General features: G+C 46.1%; 1 protein-coding gene across 2 annotated transcripts in view; it reads right to left on the reverse strand.

Moving 5' to 3' along the window:
- Positions 1-2,832: 2,832 nt before the first annotated feature.
- Positions 2,833-21,351, reverse strand: part of DSTYK (dual serine/threonine and tyrosine protein kinase) — a 66,044-nt gene continuing 47,525 nt past the window's right edge. The window contains exons 9-14 of one of the 2 annotated variants that reach the window (XR_008685131.2): positions 21,042-21,174; positions 19,332-19,445; positions 16,994-17,108; positions 15,481-15,615; positions 6,956-15,053; positions 2,833-3,579 (exon numbers count right to left, since the gene is read on the reverse strand). Coding sequence is in view for 1 of the 2 variants with exons in the window: in XM_055420045.2 (XP_055276020.1) it covers positions 14,866-15,053; positions 15,481-15,615; positions 16,994-17,108; positions 19,332-19,445; positions 21,042-21,174 (685 nt within the window). In the remaining variant the exon portion in view is untranslated. Of the gene's footprint in view, positions 3,580-3,714; positions 15,054-15,480; positions 15,616-16,993; positions 17,109-19,331; positions 19,446-21,041; positions 21,175-21,351 lie in introns of those variants that run through there. The other variant, XM_055420045.2, reaches the window with a different exon arrangement.

Here is a 21,351-nt window from a genome sequence, read left to right on the forward strand (position 1 = left end):
AAACCAGGAAAGCTGACATTTGCTCCAGGGTATCCACACAGGATTGAGGGAGCAGCAGGGTTGCCTGTTCACACCCCTCCTACACACACTGCCCTCAGCTCCCTCCTCCCATCTCTTCAGCTGCCCTCACTGGTTTCCTCCAGCCCTGCTCCCCTTTTTCAGACGTTCATGGTCTCTGTGAAGCAAACTTCTGATGGGAGGAAGGCAGAGCTGAGGAGGAGGCTCCTTTTCTCCCTCATGGGGACTTCTCTTTAGCCCAAAGAACTCACCGACATCGCCAGCCTCAGGGTGAGGGACAGAGACATCCCCGGGAAACCTGCCACCCCTCAACAGATTAGTCCTCAAATCTACCTGAATGGGACCTGACAAAGATCCTTTGCTTGACCAAAGAATAGTCAGGCTCCTGAACCTTTCCTAGGCTCACCTGTGCACCTCCTTGTAAAATCTAGTTTTAACAAGAGCCCTGCTGAGTTAGTTGAACCAGAACCCCCATTCTCGACATTGCATCACCCTTGATGTCTGATCAGCTTCCTCACCCCCCGGTGATGTCTGATCACCTTGGCCTTGTCTTCAGCAAGAGCCCTGTTGGGTCAGTTTAGCCAGGATTCCTCTTTCCTCCTCGTTTCCTGTTGGTAATTCTCCGCCCACTGATGCCCACTTTGTTCCGTCGCTGTGCTCCTACTTGGCCATGCTGCGTTTGGAGCTGAACCTGACCTGTCTCCCCTACTGTAAAGATTCCACTGTGGTGGTCCCTGGGCCTATCACAGTGGTCCAAAATACGATCTTTAAGAAGTGTCACTGAATAGCTTTTTCTGTAACCGGCCCACTTTCATCACAGTGGCTTCTGCTCCTTGGAGCCAACCCCTCCTGGACTGTAGTCATCAAAATGCAGCAGGTTGTCACTCTAGATCACTTTTCCTTCTCCTACTTTGGCTTCTTGAAGGATCACTTGAAGTAGAAGGAGAGAAAAGAGTGAAGAAAGAAAAGATGAGGAGGGTAAAAAAGGTGAGCAGGGCCGGCTACAGGTTTGCTTGATCTCTCGCTGGCTTTTTCTATATATATTTATATAAATATATTCCCTACAGACACACACACACACACTAAGCAGCTGTTCATATATATTATCTCACCAGTCCTCACAACTTTACAATAATTCTGCAAACTGACATTACTGTTTTCACATGAGCTATTAAGGCTCTTGACTAGAGTCCGAAATGCAGTACTTGGATACAATCTTAAAAACGACAGGGTTTTTCCCGTGGTCATGTATGGATGTGAGAATTGGACTGTGAAGAAAGCTGAGTGCCGAAGAATTGATGCTTTGGAACTGTGGTGCTGTGGTGCTGGAGAAGACTCTTGAGAGTCCCTTGGACTGCAAGGAGATCCAACCAGTCCATTCTAAAGGAGATCAATCCTGGGTGTTCATTGGAAGGACTGATGCTAAAGCTGAAACTCCAATACTTTGGCCACCTCATGCGACGAGTTGACTCACTGGAAAAGACTCTGATGCTGGGAAAGGTTGGGGGCGGGAGGAGAAGGGGACGACCGAGAATGAGATGGCTGGATGGCATCACCGACTCTGTGGACATGAGTTTGAGTGAACTCCGGGAGTTGGTGATGGACAGGGAGACCTGGCGTGCTGTGATTCATGGGGTCGCAAAGAGTCGGACACGACTGAGCGACTGAACTGAACTGAACTGAACTAAGGCTCTAAGAGGAGAAATGACCAGATACGTGGACTGGCTAAGGGACAGAGTCTGAATTTGGCGTGTCCAGGCCCAAGGCCATGCTCTTCCTATAAACTAGAGACTAACAGGGGCTGCAGCTGCCTCCACTGTAGCGATACTGGGCCTCTTTCAGCTGAACAGCACTTCACCCTGAGATGGGTACGTGCATGCTAAGTCGCTTCAGTCGTGTCTGACTCCGTGCGGCCCTATTAACTGTAGCCTGCCAGGGTCCTCTGTCCATGGGATTCTCCAGGAAAGAATACTGGAGTGGGTTGCCATGCCCATCTCCAGGGGATCTTCCCGACCCAGGGATCAAACCCGTGTCTCTTATGTCTTCTGCATTGGCAGGCAGGTTCTTTACCTCTAGCACCACCTGGGAAGCCCCAAGCAGATGGGTCAGTTCAGCTCAGTTCAGTTCAGTTGCTCAGTCGCTCAGTCGTGTCCGACTCTTTGTGACCCCATGAATCACAGCACGCCAGGCCTCCCTGTCCATCACCAACTCCCGGAGTTCACTCAAACTCATGTCCACAGAGTCGGTGATGCCATCCAGCCATCTCATTCTCGGTCGTCCCCTTCTCCTCCCGCCCCCAATCCTTCCCAGCATCTGAGTCTTTTCCAGTGAGTCAACTCATCGCATGAGGTGGCCAAAGTATTGGAGTTTCAGCTTTAGCATCAGTCCTTCCAATGAACACCCAGGATTGATCTCCTTTAGAATGGACTGGTTGGATCTCCTTGCAGTCCAAGGGACTCTCAAGAGTCTTCTCCAGCACCACAGTTCAAAAGCATCAATTCTTTGGGTATGTCCTCCTAATTCTAGGATGTGGGCAGGCAGCTGGGGGCTCCTCACCAGAAAGTGCACGTTTTCTGGACAGTAAGATACTCACGGATGCGCTGGAGCACATGGGCCACTCGGCCTGGACCCGTGGAGAGTGCAGTCCTCTTGCTCGAGTTCCTTGTTGTGTGTGCCCAGGGAGGGTGAGACACGGAGCTGAGCATCTCTCAGGAAGCCTGCGCCTTACTGTCCCACTGAGCCTGCTGAGAGTGAGTGGCTTGAGCTCCCTGCCCTGCAGTGTCAGAGCTCGGTCACCCATGCTCTCATTTTCCCACGCTGGCAGTCTGCCCTTTCTGCCTACCAGCTTCACAGTCTAGGGAAGGAAAAGAGGTAGTGACCACTCAGACTTCCCACTTAATTACAGCACTACACCAGCCACCCCCTTCTTCCCACCCTGTCCTTGAGCATGAGGATCAGGTTCCTGTTTTCAAAGGACATACTGGTAGGTTCTATGGTCAGGCCCTGCAAATCTGGACATAGTACAGGTTCACGAGGGAGGGAAGGCAGTCACGGGCTTGACAGGTAGGTGCACAGCTATCCCAACCTCTTTCCCCGCAGGGTTCCAGCACCAGGGACAGCATCCACCTAGTCTCTGCCCACACTTTCCTCTGTCCAGAAGCTGCCATGAAAATCTTTGTCCCTCTCATCCAGCAGCCTGGCCCATCAAACAGATCTATGACTGACAGGTCCTTCTGCATTATTCAGAAACATCTGTTAGGACCACACACACCAAGATGGCACACAGAGCTCTCCTGAATTGAATAAGCTCAAGAAGTCCAGGACCTGGAGCCAACAGCTGACAATTGAAAGCAACAAATGGCAAAAGTCTTCCAGCTCCTTGGGTCAGCTTTACCTTCTGAGATGGTCTCCAACCTTGCTTAGCTCACCAGGCCCACTGAAGACAAATGGTTACCTTCTCCAGCTGCCCTTCTCTGCCCTGCCAGGCCCTTCTCTTCCTGCTGCAGTTGGCTCTTCTGGATCTAGCTTGCAGTGTTGTCCAGCCAAAGGTCCTCCTCCCGTCTGGGCAGGGGAGAAATTCTCTCTCAGGGAATCCTGGCCCAGCTGGTGCCCCACTCCCCAGCCCACAGGCACTTGACGGCACCCCCAGGCTGCCCCACCCTCGCCTGCCCCGGCCTGCACCCGTTGTCTCAGCATCTGGTTCGGCAAGCTCCTTTTCTTGAGTTATTCTCACTTCCCAGCAACCCAGGCCCATGGGGTTGATGATATCAGACACCTGCTTAGTACCAGGCATTGGACGGGGGTCCCACACATGGGGTTATGCCAGACCACCCGGCTGGGAGAGATGAAGGAGGCCCATCTCCCAGCCTCCTTTCAGCTCAGAGGGCCACTGGGAATAATTGAGAAAGGAAAACTGGCCTGGGGATCAGGGACATAAACTGGTCTCTAACTAGCTGTGTGGCACCTTTTCCTCTTGGGATTGCAGCGTCCTCTGCTTTAAGAGGGGCTTAAATGGGGTGCTTTAGAAAGTCTTTCCAACTCCAAGTCTGTCTCTGAAAGCCTCCTGGGCTGCTGCCCAGGGATCACCTCTCTTAGGAAAGAGGAAACAGCAGAGATCTTTTTCCCAGCTTCTCATTACCCTTTCTAGGTCTTCATGATGCTAAATGATGAAGCATGACCAGATCTGGTGCTGGCACCAGAAGCTGAAGGAGAGGAAAGTGTAACTCTGTGCTGAGACCACGGGCCCCAAGGTCTGCCAGCTCACGGCTCCAGCCTTTCCTGAGTGCCGCGACATTTCCAGTGGCAGAGGCCATGGCTTCAGCCCTGCACTCTCTAGGCAGACCCTTCTGAAGTAGTCTAAGGTCCACAGCTCCCATGGATAGGCTGGGGCTGCCTTTGCAGCTTCACTGAACTTACATTCTCCTCTGCTTGCTCCTGCTTCCTTTGCGTCTTTAAAGGTATTGTTCCTAAGGGGTCTAGAGATCTCCCCAGTAGCTTCCTATATATAAATATTGATCCCAGAGATCTCAGGGAACTAGACCTATAGGAACATGACTCATGGCCTAGAGGGTCCTTTGTGATCTGGTTTCTGACAGTCTTTCTAGTCTTACTTCCTTCCAGTGGCCCCTTTGAACTCGATTCTTCAGCCTCACTGAACTCTCAGTTCCCCCAAACCAAGTTCTCTCTTGCACTGTGTAAATTTGCGCATGTTTTCACATAATTTATTCAACAAATATTCATTACACTACTAGTCAGTCACAATGCAGTCAGGAAAGAGACGGCATACTCAAAAGGGGGAACTGAAGAAGTTTAATGAAGAGGCTATTTAAAAGATGTAAGCAGGATTTGGGAAAATTAGCAAAGCATCCTAAGATTAACAGCATTGGGAAGCTCCTAGCAGGATGGGGAAACGGGAAGCATGGCTAGTGGAAGCTACAGTGCCAGAGCTGTAGCTCCAGACAAAAGCCCTCACACAGGAGCCGTGACTTTCGGGAAGTGGACATCCTTTGCCAACCCAGTCCAGCTGGAAGTGAGCTATGGTGAAAAATGCCCCACTCTCTCTCTCCTGCCACCCTCCAAACTCCCACTGGTATAGCTGAACCCATTGGGACACCCCAGAGAAAAATGTGCGGCCCACAGAGCTGGGTGGAGAGGTAAGAGTGGATGTGGAGGGGCGAGAAGTGCAATCCCTGCTGTGCACCCAACATGAATGACACACAGCAGTGCCCTTGGCCTGCTCACAGTCTCAGAGGGGAACGGTCTCCATCAGTGGGTCATTAAAATACTGACTACTTTCGTGCTCACAGCAAACACTTATTAAAAATTCACCGTGAGCTAGTCATAAGTTCCCACACCTTTTTAAAAACTGGCATCATATGGACCATGCTCTCTGCCCACAATGTAATTGCTATAAGTCATTAACAAAGAAGGAATTTATCCTTATAGTCAGAATTTTAAAAACATGCCTCTGTAAAACTTGGGGCAAGGAAGAAATCACAGTGGCAATTAGAAAACAGTTACAACTGAATGACGACCAAAATGTTACAGATTAAAATTTATGGGATTCAGCAATAATTTGAATTTAAAGGGAGATTCTGAACATAAATGCTTACATTAGAAAGAAGAAAGGTTGAAAATTCATAAGCTAAGCAGAAGATGGGGGGATGGATAATAGAAAAACCCTCAAAAGGAGAACAAAGAAGACAATTAAGACGAGCAGAAATTAATGAAACAGAAAATAGAGGTACAATGGGGAAACAACCAAACCAAAAGTTGGTTCTCTGAGAAAAAGTGAATAGCTCAACTGCAATACATGTGCACATCGGAATGATACACTGCAGTAAAAACGGAGGTACTGCAGCGACAACAAGTTAGCTTGGATAAAACCAGAGGCTTGTGAGTGAAAATAAAAAGCTACAGAAGGTTAAATACAGGGAATACCATTTTTGTAAAGTTCAAGAACATGTAAAACCAAGTTATGTATTACTCAGGGTGTATCTGGGAAAAAATTTTTTTGAAGCAAGAGAATGATAAGTACAAACCGGACTGGCATCTGGGAAGAGCCCAGAGGGGCCTCAAGACCATGGAAATGTTCTGGTCCACAAATTTACAAGGATGCTTATAAATATGATTTTTTGCAGGTATCAAATAATAACTTAAAAAAAATGTAAGCAAATCCTGCTCAGTAGGCTGTCTCAGACTAACTCTGCATTGTTTCTCTACATGTCAGTTTGGAACCTTCTCATCCTCTGCTGCCCTCTTCTCCTTTTGCCTTCAGTCTTTCCCAGCATCAGGGTCTTTTCCAATGATCCGGCTCTTTACCATCAGGGGCCAAAGTATTGGAGCTTCAGCTTCAGCATCAGTCCTTCCACTGAACATTCAGGGTTGATTTCCTTTTGGGTTGACTGGTCTGATCACCTTGCAGTCCAAGGGACTCTCAAGAGCCTTCTCCAACACCACTGTTCAAAAGCATCAATTCTTTGATGCTAGGCCTTCTTTATGGTTCAACTTCCACATCTGTACATGACTACTGGAATAACTATAGCTTTGACTATATGGACCTTTTTTGGCAAAGTGATGTCTCTGCTTTTTAATACACTGTCTAGGTTTGTCATAGCTTTTCTTCCAAGAAGCAAACATCTTTTAACTTCATGGCTGCAGTCACCATCCACAGTGATTCTGAAGCCCATCTGAGCAGATACAAACTACTACATATAAAATAGCTAAACAAGGTCTTACAGAGGATGAGATGGTTGGATGGCATCACCGACTCAATGGACATGGGTTTGGGTGGACTCCGGGAGTTGGTGATGGACAGACAGGGAGGCCTGGCGTGCTGCGGTTCATGGGGTCACAAAGAGTTGGACACGACTGAGCAACTGAACTGAACTGAAAACTATTTTTTACTTATTCATTTATTTGGCTGTGCTGGTCTTACTGGTGGCACAGGATTTTGTCTTTGATGTGGTGTGCAGGGTCTTTAGTTTCAGGATGTGGGATCTGAGCTCCTTGATCAGCAATCAAACCCGGGCCACTTGCATAGGGAGCATGGAATCTTCATCACTGGACCACCAGTGAAGTCGCCTATATCCAATCTCTTGTAATAAACTGTAATGGAAAAGAATATAAAAAAGAATATGCGTATAATAACTGAAATACTTCTGAACACCAGAAACTAATGCAACATTGTAAATCAACTACATTTCGATTTTTTTAAAAGCCTCTGGTATAGCACATTGCTGGATGTTTGAGTGTTTTTATGGTTAATCTCATTGAGAAGCCTTGCTAAGAAAACAAGGAAATGGGAAGAAAGGATATAAAAACCAAGGAGATCTTCTTACAAAGAAAGCAAGCCCAGAAGTTGAAAAATGAACTTCCCAGAAACCTGGCTGTTCCCCCTCCATGCACAGGCTCCAATCTATAAACCTCCTTCCATGACCTTGCTGCCCAGGAGTGCCAGAAGGTGGATGTAAACATCAAGCAGCCCAAGAGGTGACCTACAGCGGGCATTTGTCACCTGGAGCCTGTCCTGAGTCTGTGTTCTTTTTCTAGCAGTTCTGGGATTACGTTTCAGGACTCATGTCTTCTCCACTGCATGCAGTTTTGGTGAGCAGGCAGATCGAGGCGCCGGCCTCCCACTGTGGGATCTGGAGGAGAGAGCCTTCCAACCCAGAGCCAGTACAGAGACGACACAGGCCTGGGCTGTGCTGGGCCAGCTGAGAACACCCTCCCTGGCAGCACACACGTCAGGATGGAGACCGTTCTTCACAGCCATGAAAATTTGCTCCGGTTCCAACTGGCTGATTCGGTAAGCCTGAATTTACAGATTCCTATTGATTTTGTGAGCCTCTGATGTCTTTCCAATACACAGTTCCTTTCTCCTAAATTAGCCATTTCATTCATTTTCTAAAATTACAATAAAAATAGGTGTTCATAGTAGATGAACAATAACAGAAATTCAATCCACTAGAAGTTGGACACTCTCTCCCTAGGAAAGCCACTATTATCATTTTTATATATATCCTTACAAACTTTTCTCTGTGTACATATAAAGAGATGGACTAGATCTCTAGATAATTTGGCGTTATGGGAGAATGGAAGGGGCTTTACCAAAAAAAAGAGGTCACACTAAATATATTCTTATATATTTTTTATAGGATGATATAGTATAAACATCTTCCCTCGTCAGTACAGAGAAATTTACACCATTCCTTTTAGTGGCTGCATAGCAATCCATGGTGTAAGAACCAGAATTTAATCATCCCCTGTTGTCATACATTAACACTGCCTCCAACTTTTTAGTATTACAAATAATGAGGCAATAAATACTTATACTTACACACCCCTTCATGGGTCACAGCCTTGTCATGGCAAAGAGGCTTACATAATTCAATGAAGCTATAAGCCATGCTGTGCAGGGTTACCCCAGATGGATGGGTCATAGTGAAGTGTTCTGACAAAATGTGATCCACTGGAGAAGGAAATGGCAACCCACTCCGGTATTCTTGCCACGAGAACCCCATGAACAATATAAAAAAGACAAAAAGATATGACACCAGAAGATGAGCTTCCCCACCCCCACATCGGTGGGAAGGTGTCCAGTATGTAACTGGGGAAGTGGGTGGTGGTGGTTTAGTTGCTAAGTCATGTCCAACTCTTGGGACCCCATGGACTGTACGCTTCAGTGTCCATGGATTTCCTAGGCAAGGATACTAGAGTGGGTTTCCATTTCCTTCTCCAGATGATCTTCTTGACCCAGGGATCAAACCCACTCTCCTGCATTATAGGCAGATTCTTTACCAACTGAACCACCAGGAAAGCCCCTACTCAGGAAGAGCAGAGGGCAAACACTAATAGCTCCACAAAGAATGAAGCGTTTGGGCAAAGTAGAAACAACACTCAGCTGTGGATGTGTCTGGTGGTGAAAGGAAAATTGGATGTTTAAAGAACAGTATTGCATAGGAACCTATAACTTTAGGTCCATGAATTGGACGTGGTTAAACAGGAGAAGGCAAGATTGAACACTGATATCTTAGGAATCAGTGAACTAAAATGGACGGGATGGTCGAACTTAATTCAGATGATCATCATATCTACTACTGTGGGCAAGAATCCCTTAGAAGAAATGAAGTAGCCTTCACAGTTAACAAGAGTCCAAAATACAGTACTTGGGTGCAACCTCAAAAATGACAGGATGATCTCGTTTCTAAGGCAAACCATTTAACATCACAGTAATCCAAGTCTATGCCCCAACCAGTCACGCCAAAAAAGCTGAAGTTGACCAGTTCTATGAAGACCTACACGAACTTGTAGAACACCAAAAAAGATGTCCTTTTCATTATATGGGATTGGAATGCAAAAGCAGGAAGCCAAAAGATACCCAGAATAACAGGCAAGTTTGATGCTAGAGTGCAGAAAAATGAAGCAGAGCAAAGGCTAACAGAGTTTTGTCAAGAGAACATGCAGGTCATAGCAAATACCCTTTTCCCAATAACTTAAGAGATGACTCTACACATGGACATCACCAGATGGTCAATCTGAAATCACGTTGATTACATTTTTTGCAGCTGAAGATGGAGAAGCTCTATATAATCAGCTAAAACAAGACCTGGAGCTGACTGTGGCTCAGATCATGAGCTCCTTATCGAAAAATTCAGGCTTAAATTGAAGAAAGGAAGGAAAACCATTAGGCCATTCAGGTATAACCTAAATCAAATTCCTTATGATTATACAGCAGAGATGATGAACAGATTCAAGGAATCAGATCTGGTAGACAGAGTGCCTGAAGAACTATGGACAGAGGTTCATAACATTGTATAGGAGGCAATGTTATGGTCCAGAACCATCCCAAAGAAAAAGAAATGCAAAAAGGCAAAGTGGTTGTCTGAGGAAGCTTTGTAAACAGCTGAGGAAAGAAGAGAGGCAAAAGGCACGGGAGAAAGGGAAAGATATACCCCCTGAATGCAGAGTTCCAGAGAAGAGCAAGGAGAGAGAAGGTTCTCCTAAATGAGCAATGCAAAGAAACAGAGGAAAACAACGGAATGGGAAAAACCAGAGATCTCTCCAAGAAAACTGGGAGATATTAAGGGACCATTTCATGCAAGGATGAGCATGATAAAGGACAGAAACAGTAAGGACCTAATAGAAGCAGAAGAGTTTAAGAAAAGGTGGCAAGAATACACAGAAGAACTGTACAAAAAGGTCTAGGTCACTCACCTAGAGTTGGGCGTCCTGAAGCATGAGGTCAAGTGGGCCTTAGGAAGCATCACTACAAACAAAGCTAGTGGAGGTGTCAGAGTGCCAACTGAGCTATTTAAAACCCTCAAAGATGATGCTGTGAAAGTGCTGCACTCAGTATGCCAGCAAATTTGGAGAACTCAGCAGTGGCCACAGGACTGGAAAAGATCAGTTTTCATTCCATCCCAAAGAAGGGCAATGCCAAAGAATGTTCAAACTGCTGTACAATTGTGTTCATTTCACATGCTAGTAAAGTTATGCTCAAAATCCTTCAAGCTAGGCTTCAGCAGTACGTGAACCAAGAAATTCCAGATGTACAAGCTGGGTTTCAAAGAGGTAGAAGAACCAGAGATCAAACTGCCCACGTTTGCTGCATCATGGAAAAAGAAGGGAATTCCCGAAAAACATCTGCTTCAGCATCACTGACTATGCTAAAGCCTTTGACTGTCTGGATCACAACAAACTGTGGAATATTCAGAGAGATGGGAGTACCAGACCATCTTACCGTCTCCTGAGAAATCTGTATGCAGTTAAAGAAGCAACAATTAGAACCAGACATGGTACAACTGACTAGTTAAAAATTGGGAAAGGAGTATGACAAGGCTGTATATTGTCACCCTGCTTGTTTAACTTATATGTGGAGTACATCATTCAAAATGCCAGGCCGGATGAATCACAAGCTAGAATCAAGATTGCTGGGAGAAATAACAACAACTTCAGATATGCAGATGATAACACTAATGGCAGAAAGAGAAGGAAGAACTAAAGAGCCTCCTGGTAAGGGTGAAAGAGGGGAGTAAAAAAGCTGGTTTAAAACTCAACATTCAAAAAACTAAGATCATAACATCTGATCCCATCACTTCATGGCAAATAGATGGGGAAACAATAAAAACAGTGACAGACTTTATTTTCTTGGGCTCCAAAATCACTGCAGATGGTGACTGCAGCCATGAAATTAAAAGACGCTTGCTCCTGGGAACTAAAGCTGTGACAAACCTAGGCAGTGTATTAAAAAGCAAAGACATCACCTTGCCAATAAAGGTCTACAGAGTCAAAGCTATGGTTTTTCCAGTAGTCATGTATGACTATAAGAGTTGGACCTAAAGAAGGCTGAGTGCCGAAGAACTGATGTTTTTGAATTGTGACGCTGGAGAAGATTCTTGAGAGTCCCATGGACAGCAAGGAGAACAAACCAGTCAATCCTAAAGGAAATCAGCCCTGAATATTTATTGGAAGGAGTGATGCTGAAGCTGCAGTGCTTTGGCCACCTGATGCGAAAAGCCAACTCACTAGAAAAGACCCTGATGCTGGGAAAGACTGAAGGAAAAGAAAAAGGGGGCAGCAGAGGGTGAGATGGTTAGATGGCATCACCGACTCAATGGACGTGAATCTGAGCAAACTCCAGGAGACAGTGGAGGACAGAGGAGCCTGGCATGCTGCAGCTCTTGGGGTTGCAAAGAGTTGGACGTCACTTAGTGACTGAACAACAACAGATCACAAGTAGTTACAGCACAAAGTGAAGCAGCTATGGAGTCTGATGCTGTAATCCAAAAGAAAGCACACACCTGCCCCTGGGAGAAGGCGTGCTCCACGCTGACAGCCCCTGGTGGCTACAGTAGAGGCCTATGATGGCGTCCACTGGGCACTGCCAAGGAAGCAAATCTGAAGAGCAGCTTGAGCCTAAAAAGAGGTTCAAATATTCCCAATGCAGATAGGCCCATATTTGTATTCCATGCTCCAAATGTCCCAGAGTGTAATAAAGAGTAGCCAAGCTTGTGCAGGAGTTTAGAATGTTGCAAGTTCCTGCTGAAGAGAGGCTGGTGCAAAGGCTGTGAACCCAGGGGAGGCTCTGAAAAATAAATTGCTATGACTGCACTTTTCCCCCTTCTCCTCTGCTGTCCTACCTCCCCTTCCTGGGCCCCACCCTCTGGTCACGTGAAGTGCCCAGGGACTGGGAGTTGTCCATGGGGAAGAGGAAAACTCAAAGACCTTTAGGAACCCAGTGGGAATGGAGTGGAACAGGGAGCATCCAGTAGACATAGCGAGGGAAGGGAAAACAAAAGCCAAATAGATGTAAACCTAAAATGTTAATGTGATCTTTATTATACAGCACATCTGGTGTGTGTGCATCCCAGAAGCACACTCTATAAAACCAAGTCCAGCCATTCAAAATTACACTAAATGAAGACTTAACCCATAGTTGCATGGCTTAAAAATATACACAATTAACACTGTCCTGCTGTAAGAATATCACGGATAGAGACAGGGAACACAAGGAGGGAGAGAGTGTAAGAACTGGAGCTTGTGCCCGAGGGGTTTTCTCTTGTTATTGCACTTTTATTCTACATACTTAGTATATTACACTTTTATTTAACACTGTAATAATAAACATTAGTCCTTTAAAACAAACAAACAAAAACATTACGTAAAGACAAAAGACAACAGGCTATCCAGACCGGTTTCCAATGTCAGGTGTTCACACACAGTCTGTTTTCCATCAGCTCGGCTGGACTGGATGTTAACAAAGCAGATAAAGTTAAAAATAAAACCCTTTTAAGAACAGTAGTGCTATTTAAAATCCCCAAGGGAGTTTGCCATACAAGTTTCTCAAGGTTACTCCCACCTAACCCACTTAAACATCCACTAGTCCTAACCCACCCCACCCTCATATTTAGAAGGATAAACCCTCTTTTTTTCTTTTAAAGAAAAAGTGGGTTATTTGATCCAGCAAATCCAAAAATCAAGCTTTGAAAACTCAAAGAAAGCAACTACTCTTTTGGCAATGGACTCCTGGAGGGCCATTTATCCCACTCTGATGCAGTAATGAACTTCCTGACTAGTCAGATGGAATACCACGCATGCCTTCTCTCCAAAGCAAGGCCAGGGAGAGTCTATTCCCCAAAGTGCTATTATAATCACCAACCCCCTTGGCTTCTCAGTGCTAAATAATAAGCCAAAAAATAAAGTGTCGTTCAGTGCAGTCATCACTTCGCAGCCCTGCTACCCCAAACCACTTCTCCGATCAGGGAAAAACTTTCTTGATGCCTCTTTGGCAGCTCAAGCAAAAATGCAAAAAAAAAAAAACAAAACAAAAATGCAATGGAGAGCTGACAGGTAGGAGCTGAGAGTTGTACAGTCCCGCGTTTCTATCTGTGGCAGTAATATAGCCTTCCCTTTCACTCTTTTCTTTTAGTGTTAAAAATTAGGAGAAGCTGCTGCCTAGGCTCTGTCCCTTTAAAACTGATGGAGTCACAAATGACTTCTTTGGTCTGGGAAGAACCAGCACAGCCCTCCTTTCCAGAGAAGTGAAAGGCTTTTGCTCAATGAGCCCCTCTCTGCAGAGGATCCAGGGAACTAGGGCATGTCTAGGGAAATCCACCCCAACGTGCGTCCCTCAGTACGCCCAGTCCAACCTTGCTGCCAGCTCCCTCGGCCATGGCAGCTATTCTGGAGCCCCAGGCCCCACTGTGTCTCCTGACGGCTCAGCAGGAAGGTTCCTCAGCCAGTTCTGAAGCAACAGAAGGGACCAGACTTCAAGCGCATTAAAAGTGGCCAGGTGTTCAGTTTCAGGCTGAGGTGAATTTCCCTAATTCAGGTGGTAAGAAGGAGGGAACATAATAAGGGTAATTCTCTCCACCCTTCCTCCTACCCCAGCCACAACCTCACCTCATCACAAGGTAACACAGACAACCAAAGCTAGGAGGTAAAATCTTCAAGACTTTGGTCTTGTGGAGCCCTCTACAGTCCAAGTACTGACAGACTTCTTTGAATATCTAGTGTCTTCCCAAGTAATATACAATACAGTACATTTCATGGCATTCCATCACTTAAATAATGGGTGCCAAGGAATAAAGAACCCAAAATTAGTGCACACTGTTACTAAACAAAAGCAAAGTATAAACACGTTATACATACGTATTCCTGTACTCAGCCTGCTGAGTGTTTAAATAACACTTCCAAATATCTACATCTGGACTTTGGCGGGCCTGGAGACTTTCAGGAATATTTTGCACCTTTTCTTGGAATACTTTTTAAAAAATGAACTGTAACCACTCATCTCCTTCCAAAGCATTAGCCCCTCCCTTGCTCCCTCTTACTCAGGCAAGATACGGGGCATCTGCTAGCAAACTAACGTCTGAGAGCAAACTAGGCCAGAGGGGAGAGACTGAAAAGCGGCTCTGGGTAGAGAAAAACCTAACCCCCCATGTGTAAATAGGAGTATGGACTACTAAGGACTACTAAGGCTTCAAAGAACGTTGGGAATGTGGGCTCCACAATGGAAGCACAGAGTCCTGATTACAGCTGGAGCTAAAAGTCTGGAAAAGGGAACTGTGTACGACTCTTCTTGAAATTTCATACAGAAGAAATTTATCCTGATTTTTTTTGGCTAAAGATATAGCTTGGGTACAGGGGACTGCCGGATATGATTAAGTAGCCATCCAGCTTTTCACTATCTGGGAGTCATCTCTGCCTGGGAGGGTCTCCAGTTTCCCAGCAAGCATCAGTCCCCTTGGGAGCTCTCTGTAATGTGTAAATGTCAAATTCTTCCCATAGCCAAAAGGTGAGGGGAAGGGAAAAAAAACAAAGAGTGAAAGAGAAAGGTCTCTACTGTCAAGTAGAATCATCGAGTCCTGTGTTTGGCCTCTCAGAATGTGACTTGCATAGCCGGTCCATGATGCCCTGGAGCATGGGCTGGACAATGCCCAAGAGAGGTCTCTGAGAGGGGTCACCATCCCAACAGGCTTCCATCAGCTGCCAGCACTCCTCGTCAAACACAGGAAGGCGTTCTGGACGGGCCCCTAGAGAACGGAGCATCAAAATAAGACCAGAGGCAGCGAGCAGGGACCGACACATGAAGAGGCATGACCAGCTCCGAGGCCGGTCACCCAGCTGGGGCTCAGGATGCTAAACCATGCAATAAGCTTTGGCTTCAGCTGAAGTTACCCAGGTGAGACAGTAACAGTGATGAAAAACTGGAACACACCGGTATAGGAACTTGAAGAATTAGACATTTAAAGAAAAAAAGCCTGTCTGAGAATTCAGAACCATGCTGCCTGGAAGGAAAGGTTGGACTTAAATGTCTTTTCTGAATTCCACGATGGTTTAAATGTGTATGAGGTCCTGCTGTGGCGTGGCCAGAGCGGGGGATGGGAGGTGCTGCGGGAGTTGGGGGTTTCAGTGTGCTCCCGCCAGGGGAGTTGGCAAAGCAGGGCTTGTGGCTCTTACCTCTCCGCACATTGTTCCAGAGATGGTCTTTGCTGGCACACCTCTCAAATGCCTCAGGGAGCTTGACAGAGCCTGAGCAGATATACCAGAAGAGAATGCCAAAAGCGTAGACATCCACGGAATTATCATACTTCCCTGCAGCAAGAAGGGGTGACAAGTAGTGAGCAGGGAGGGAATCAACAGCATCACACTCACCTACGTCAGTGGAGGCCTTTTCACACTTTTATGTAAAGCCTTTACTATCCATTATCTCCTATAACAACCCTGTTAGAAAGGACACATTTATAATGCCCATTTTATAGTATGAAAAATTATGGCACTGGAAAGGCCAAAGATTAAGAAGAGAACCAAGACTAGAACTTGACAAAGGAGAAGGAAAACAGGCCTTTAATTTTAATGGGACTTTCAAGAAGATTAATCCTGAAAGGTCGTATTAGGGAAATAAAATTGGAAAATACAGGTGTGTAAACACGTTGGAACCAGAACATAAAGATATTTAAAATCAGACAGTCTGGATTTGGTGGGGAGAAGGGGTCATTTATGCTTTAGAGCAGGAGGTAACATGAAAATATTTTAGAAGGATTACCTTTACCAACAGTAGGATGAACTGCAGTAGAAGCGTTCAAAGGACTTTAAATATGAAGCAGCCAAGGTCAAATAATAGAAGTGGGAACAGAAATTTTTTAAAGTCAGGGGAAGAAAAATGATGACTGCCTACTTCTTTTCGATGCGTGTAAAACTACAGTTAGTACACTAACTACTGTTAGTGCACTACAGTTAGTGCGTCCAATTAACTCCTGATCTTAATGTTGCTGTTGCTCAGTCGTGGCCAACCCTTTGCGACCCCATGGACTGTAACACGTCAGGCTCCATGCGCTTCTCCAGGCAAGAATACTGGAATGGGTTGCCATTTCCTTCTTCAGGGGACCTCCCTGACCCAGGGAGCAAACTCAACTCTTCTGCATTGGGAGGCGGATTCTTCACCACTGAGCCACCAGGGAAGCCCGAGCAGCTTTCCACTAGCTATCTATTTCACGCATGGTAGTGTACACGTCAGTGAAACTCTCTTAATTCGTTCCACTCTCTCCTTCCCCTGCTGTGTCCACAAGTCCATTCTCTTCATCTGCATCTCTATTCCTGTCCTTCAAATAGGTTCATCAGTATCACTTTTCCAGATTCCCTAATATATGTGTTAATATACGCTGTCTTTCTATTTCTGACTTCACTCTGTCAATATTTTATGATTAAATAAGTGGCTGACTATGGCAGCTGTGGCACTAACAGCCCAGACAGACAGCCAAAAGATAGCTGGTGACTCCCATTTGTAACTGTCTTTCTTGCTCCTGTGCCTCTTCACTTCTCTCCCTACTTGTCTTGGGTTTCTCCTGTCTGGTTTCTCCCCTGCCTGTACCAGAACTGCCAGTAGTACTTGTGGGTATTACCTAGTCCGAAGGGTAGCACTTGGTTAAAATACAGAGCTCTGCCCAAACCCACTCCCCGCCCTCCGGCTTACCTGTGAAAAGTTCAGGGGCCATATGGATTGGTGTCCCCACAATGCTGCCTGACATCATGGCCTCTGGCTTGCAGAATCCTAAGTCAGTGATCTTGGCACGGTTCTGCTTGTCCAACTGCCAACAAAGCAGGATGACAGTCACCCTATGCCTGGTCCTGCACACAGAGCTCAACTGCATACCCAAGCTCAAAAGTAGGCATCTACCTCAGAGCAGTACTTAATCAACTCTGCCTCCAGTCTCCCTGCCTCCAGATCCACTCCCGTTACTTCTTCTCCCCAGACTGTAAGCAACCTGGCGCAAGGACAGTCTTTTTCATCTTTGTGTCCCCAGCACGCAGCATAGGGCCTAGCACGCATCAGGAGCTTAGCAAATCTTGGAAGAATGAGTAAGTGAAGGACATAAGGAAAGTATTTCAGTTCCTGATTATTCTCTTCTGACCTCCAGAACCCAGGGCAGAAAGTTGGTAAGTAAGAAGGTTGAGCTCCTCTGGTCAGCTGAGGGCTTTTTTGACTCCCTCAAGTTTCCTTTCCTAAGGTCCAAGGCAATAAATCTATGTCTCAGAGGAATAAAGAAGCAACTGTACGTATATATAATGGAATATAACTCAGTCGCAAAAAAGAATGATATGATGCCATTTTCAGTGACATGGATGGACCTAAAGATTATCACAAGAAGAGAAGTCAGTCAGTCAGAGAAAAACAAATATATGATACCGCTTCTATGTGGAATCTAAAACATGATACAAATGAACTTATTTACAAAACAGAAGCAGACTCATAGACATGGAAAACAAACTTATGGCTACCAAAGGGGAAAGGGGTGGCAGAGGGATAAATTAGGAGTTTTGGATTAGCAGATACAAACTCCTACATATAAAACAGATAATCAACAATGTTTATAGCACAGGGAACTATATTCAGTATCTTATAATGGCATAAAATATGTAAGAGTATGATAAAAGAATACAGATATGTAGAACGGAATCACTTTGCTATATACCAGAAACTAACACAATGTTATACATCTTTATGTAACTGTAACTGTGTTGTGCTCAGTCGTGTCCAACTCTTTATGACCCCATGGACTGCAGGCTGCCAGGCTTCTCTGTCCATGGAATTTCCCAGGCAAGAATACTGGAGTGGGTTGCCATTTCCTCCTCCAGGGGATCTTCCCAACCCAGGGATCAAATCCATTCCTCTTATGTCTCCTGCATTGGCAGGTGAATTCTTTACCACTGAGCCACCAAGGAAGCCCCGATAATGGCATTTTAATTATGTGGAAGAATGTCTTTTCCTTTAGAAGATACAAGCTGAAGTATTTGGGAGCAAAGTTTGTTTTTTTAAAAAATTAATTTAGCCGCTCCAGGCCTTAGCTACGGCACTTGGGATCTTCAATCTTTGTTGTGGCATGCAGGATCTTAAGTTGCAACATGAGAACTCTCAGTTGCAGTTCTGTGAATCTAGTTTCCTGACCAGGGATCGAACTTGGGCCTCCTACATTGGAAGCACAGAGTCTTAGCCACGGATCACCAGGTAATTGCCAAGAAGCAGACCTTTATCTGCAACTTACTCGCATATAGTTTAGTAAACAAATGTGTGCGCATATGCAAGTGAAGAGAGAGAAACAAAGAGAGCCCACACCAGGAGAGAGGGTGTGAATCTGGGTGAGCGGCATGTGGGTCTGCATCATACCACATTTTTAAAAGCTTCTCTGAAGTTTAAATTTTCTCACCAGGGTTAGGAGGAAAAACCTTAAGCAATATAAGCTAGACCTACGACGCAATTCTTCCCTAAGCTGCAAGTCCAAGATACCATCTATCTATTCTGCTGTGAACTGTTCTACTCTCACCCCAGTCTTTTCCTGTGAACGAATTTATGTGTGAAAGTAGTAGTCGCTCAGTTGTGTCCGACTTTTTTGAGACCCTATGGGCTGTAGCTAGCCAGGATCCTCTGTCTGCGAAATTCTCCAGGCAAGAATACTGGAGTGGATAACCATTCCCTCCTCCAGGGGTTCTTCCCGACCTAAGGCTCGTCTCCCAGACGCGGGTCTCCTCTGTTGCAGGCAGATTCTTTACTATCTAAGCCGCTAGGGAAGCCCTTATGTATGTGTGCTGCTACTGCTAAGTTGCTTCAGTTGTGTCCGACTCTGTGCAACCCCACAGACGACAGCCCACCAGGCTCCCCCGCCCCTGGGATCCTCCAGGCAAGAACACTGGAGTGGGCTGCCATTGCCTTCTCCGAATGTATGTGGACCTTCTCTTCTGTATGTGTACCTCCTTCCAAAGGTCACCTGCACACAGAGACAGGGAGTTACCTTGGGGAAACAGCTCTTACTTACCAGCACATTTTTCAGTTTGACATCACGGTGGACAAGCCCCTGGCTGTGCAGGAAGCGGATTCCCTCCACAACATCTAGGGCTATCTGCAAACGGGTCTCCAGGGCCAGCCCAGCCTTGGGGAGACGAAAGGGTTTACGCGTCACCAAGAGGACGACTCCTCAAGCCAGCTCGCTTATACCAGCTGAGAGCTCCTCTGTGAGGCACTGAGACACCGCACACACGGGCACGCAGGCAGAGCCGTGGGCAAGGAGCAGCGAAGAGGAAGGCGGGCAGGACGGGGACAACGGGAAGGCCAGCTGCAAGGGCCACAGCAGGCCTCCTGGAGGCAGCACTGAGGCAGCTGGGTGACCCCAAAGGTGACCGCGAGAGCCACAACGGAACACCTGAAGGCATGAGCGCATCTCTAACCTGAATAAACTCCAGAAGTGCCTGAGAGACTCAGAGGGAGTATTTCTGGGACTCTCAGGCAGATTGACTTCTGTTGCTTTGTAGGCCTGTTTAGTGCAGGCTTTGGTTTTATGGATTCAAATGCCAAAGTCATTCATGTTACTTCTAGCAAGGTTCCAATTTAGGGTCTTCTAATTCTGGAGAATGTTATATCTCTTATCCAAAAGCCGATATATGGTTCTCTCACCCACTTATGGAAAAGCATCTCAAGGTGCTGAGCCTAAGTCCCCTGAGATGAAGAAGGAAAGCCACTTGGAGAGTCCTTTTCTTCATTGTATTTACTTCTCATGGCTCCTGCAAGTATTTCTAAAGATTCTTCTGTCTTAGTTCTGAAAGCTTCCATATAAACTGGGAAAAGAGGCACCTGTCAGAAGAAACCTACCAGACACTCTGGGGCTAGCTTTTCTAGCTCCAGTGTAGAGGACAAACAAAAGAAACCTCTCTGTTTCCCTGCTGGGGGCTGTTTTAGATGAGGGGAACTCAGCATTCAACTGAGAACATTTTACCTTCGTTCAAAATCTTTTGCTTCTCGCTGTCTACGAGGGAATTTGAATTTTATGGAATTCTTAACAGTTGTGATCTTCTGTAATCTGTTCCCAGCACTTCTTTGCATGTCGTTTCCCCTCTATTCCCCAAATGAACCAGCTGCTCCAACACAGTCATAGTGTCCTTCACATGTCCTGGGCCCTATCCTAATTCTTCCCGTGGTATAACTTCTTCTTTCCAACATCTGCCCAAATTTTACCCACCAGGGTATTATCAAACTCAAATGCCACCTGTTCATGAAGTGATCACTGGCTACAATTTTTTTAAAAGTCCTGGCCAAAATAAATAAATAAATATATATATTTTTTCCAATTATATGTTTTTTGATATCCTCTTATGTTGCTTAATACAAGGCCGTGCACAAAGTAGCCACTAGTAACTATTTGTTGACAAAACACCAGTTCACTTCACTGAGAGCACAAACACAAAAAGAACAGCAGGCTACAGAGCGCTTTCCCGCCCCTCTGTGTAGTCTGGGTGTTCACGATCACCATAGCAGGTGAAAGCAGTGACCTGCAGCGCTCCAGATGTAAAACGGGCCGAAAAACAACTTCTGACACACTGTTTAGGGTTTTGGAACTGAAGGTAATAACGCTTGATTACTCCAAAAACGTCTTATGAGTGCTGGAGGCTCCGAATCAGGACGAAGGGAGGAAAGGCCAGAGCGGAGCCCGTGAGTCTGGCTGCCGACTGGCCACTCCCTGCTGGCCCCTCACCTTCAGTCCCGTGTAGAGGTCCCGGTGCAGCCGCTCCATGATGAGCAGCACGGCGATGCTGGAGCCACCGCCGTAGCTGTAGTCGATGACGGAGCCGTGCAGATCCACCAAGCGCTCATGCTTTGGCAGAGACCTGGTGAGGAGCAGAGAGGCCTGCGCTAGAGCACTGAGGTGCTATCCTGGAGTAGCATGTCACCACGGGGGACCATGCTTAGTCCAGGTCCAGAGTAACGGCCCTCAGGACAGAGACGGGGCAAAGAGAATGGCCTCTCTAACAAGGACAGAGAATTATGGAATCTTGAAAGGGCAC

Source organism: Moschus berezovskii, chromosome 17 (genome assembly GCF_049115385.1).
Source record: "Moschus berezovskii isolate FMDL1 chromosome 17, NW_MosBer_1.0, whole genome shotgun sequence".
NCBI classification, from domain to species: Eukaryota; Metazoa; Chordata; class Mammalia; order Artiodactyla; family Moschidae; genus Moschus; species Moschus berezovskii.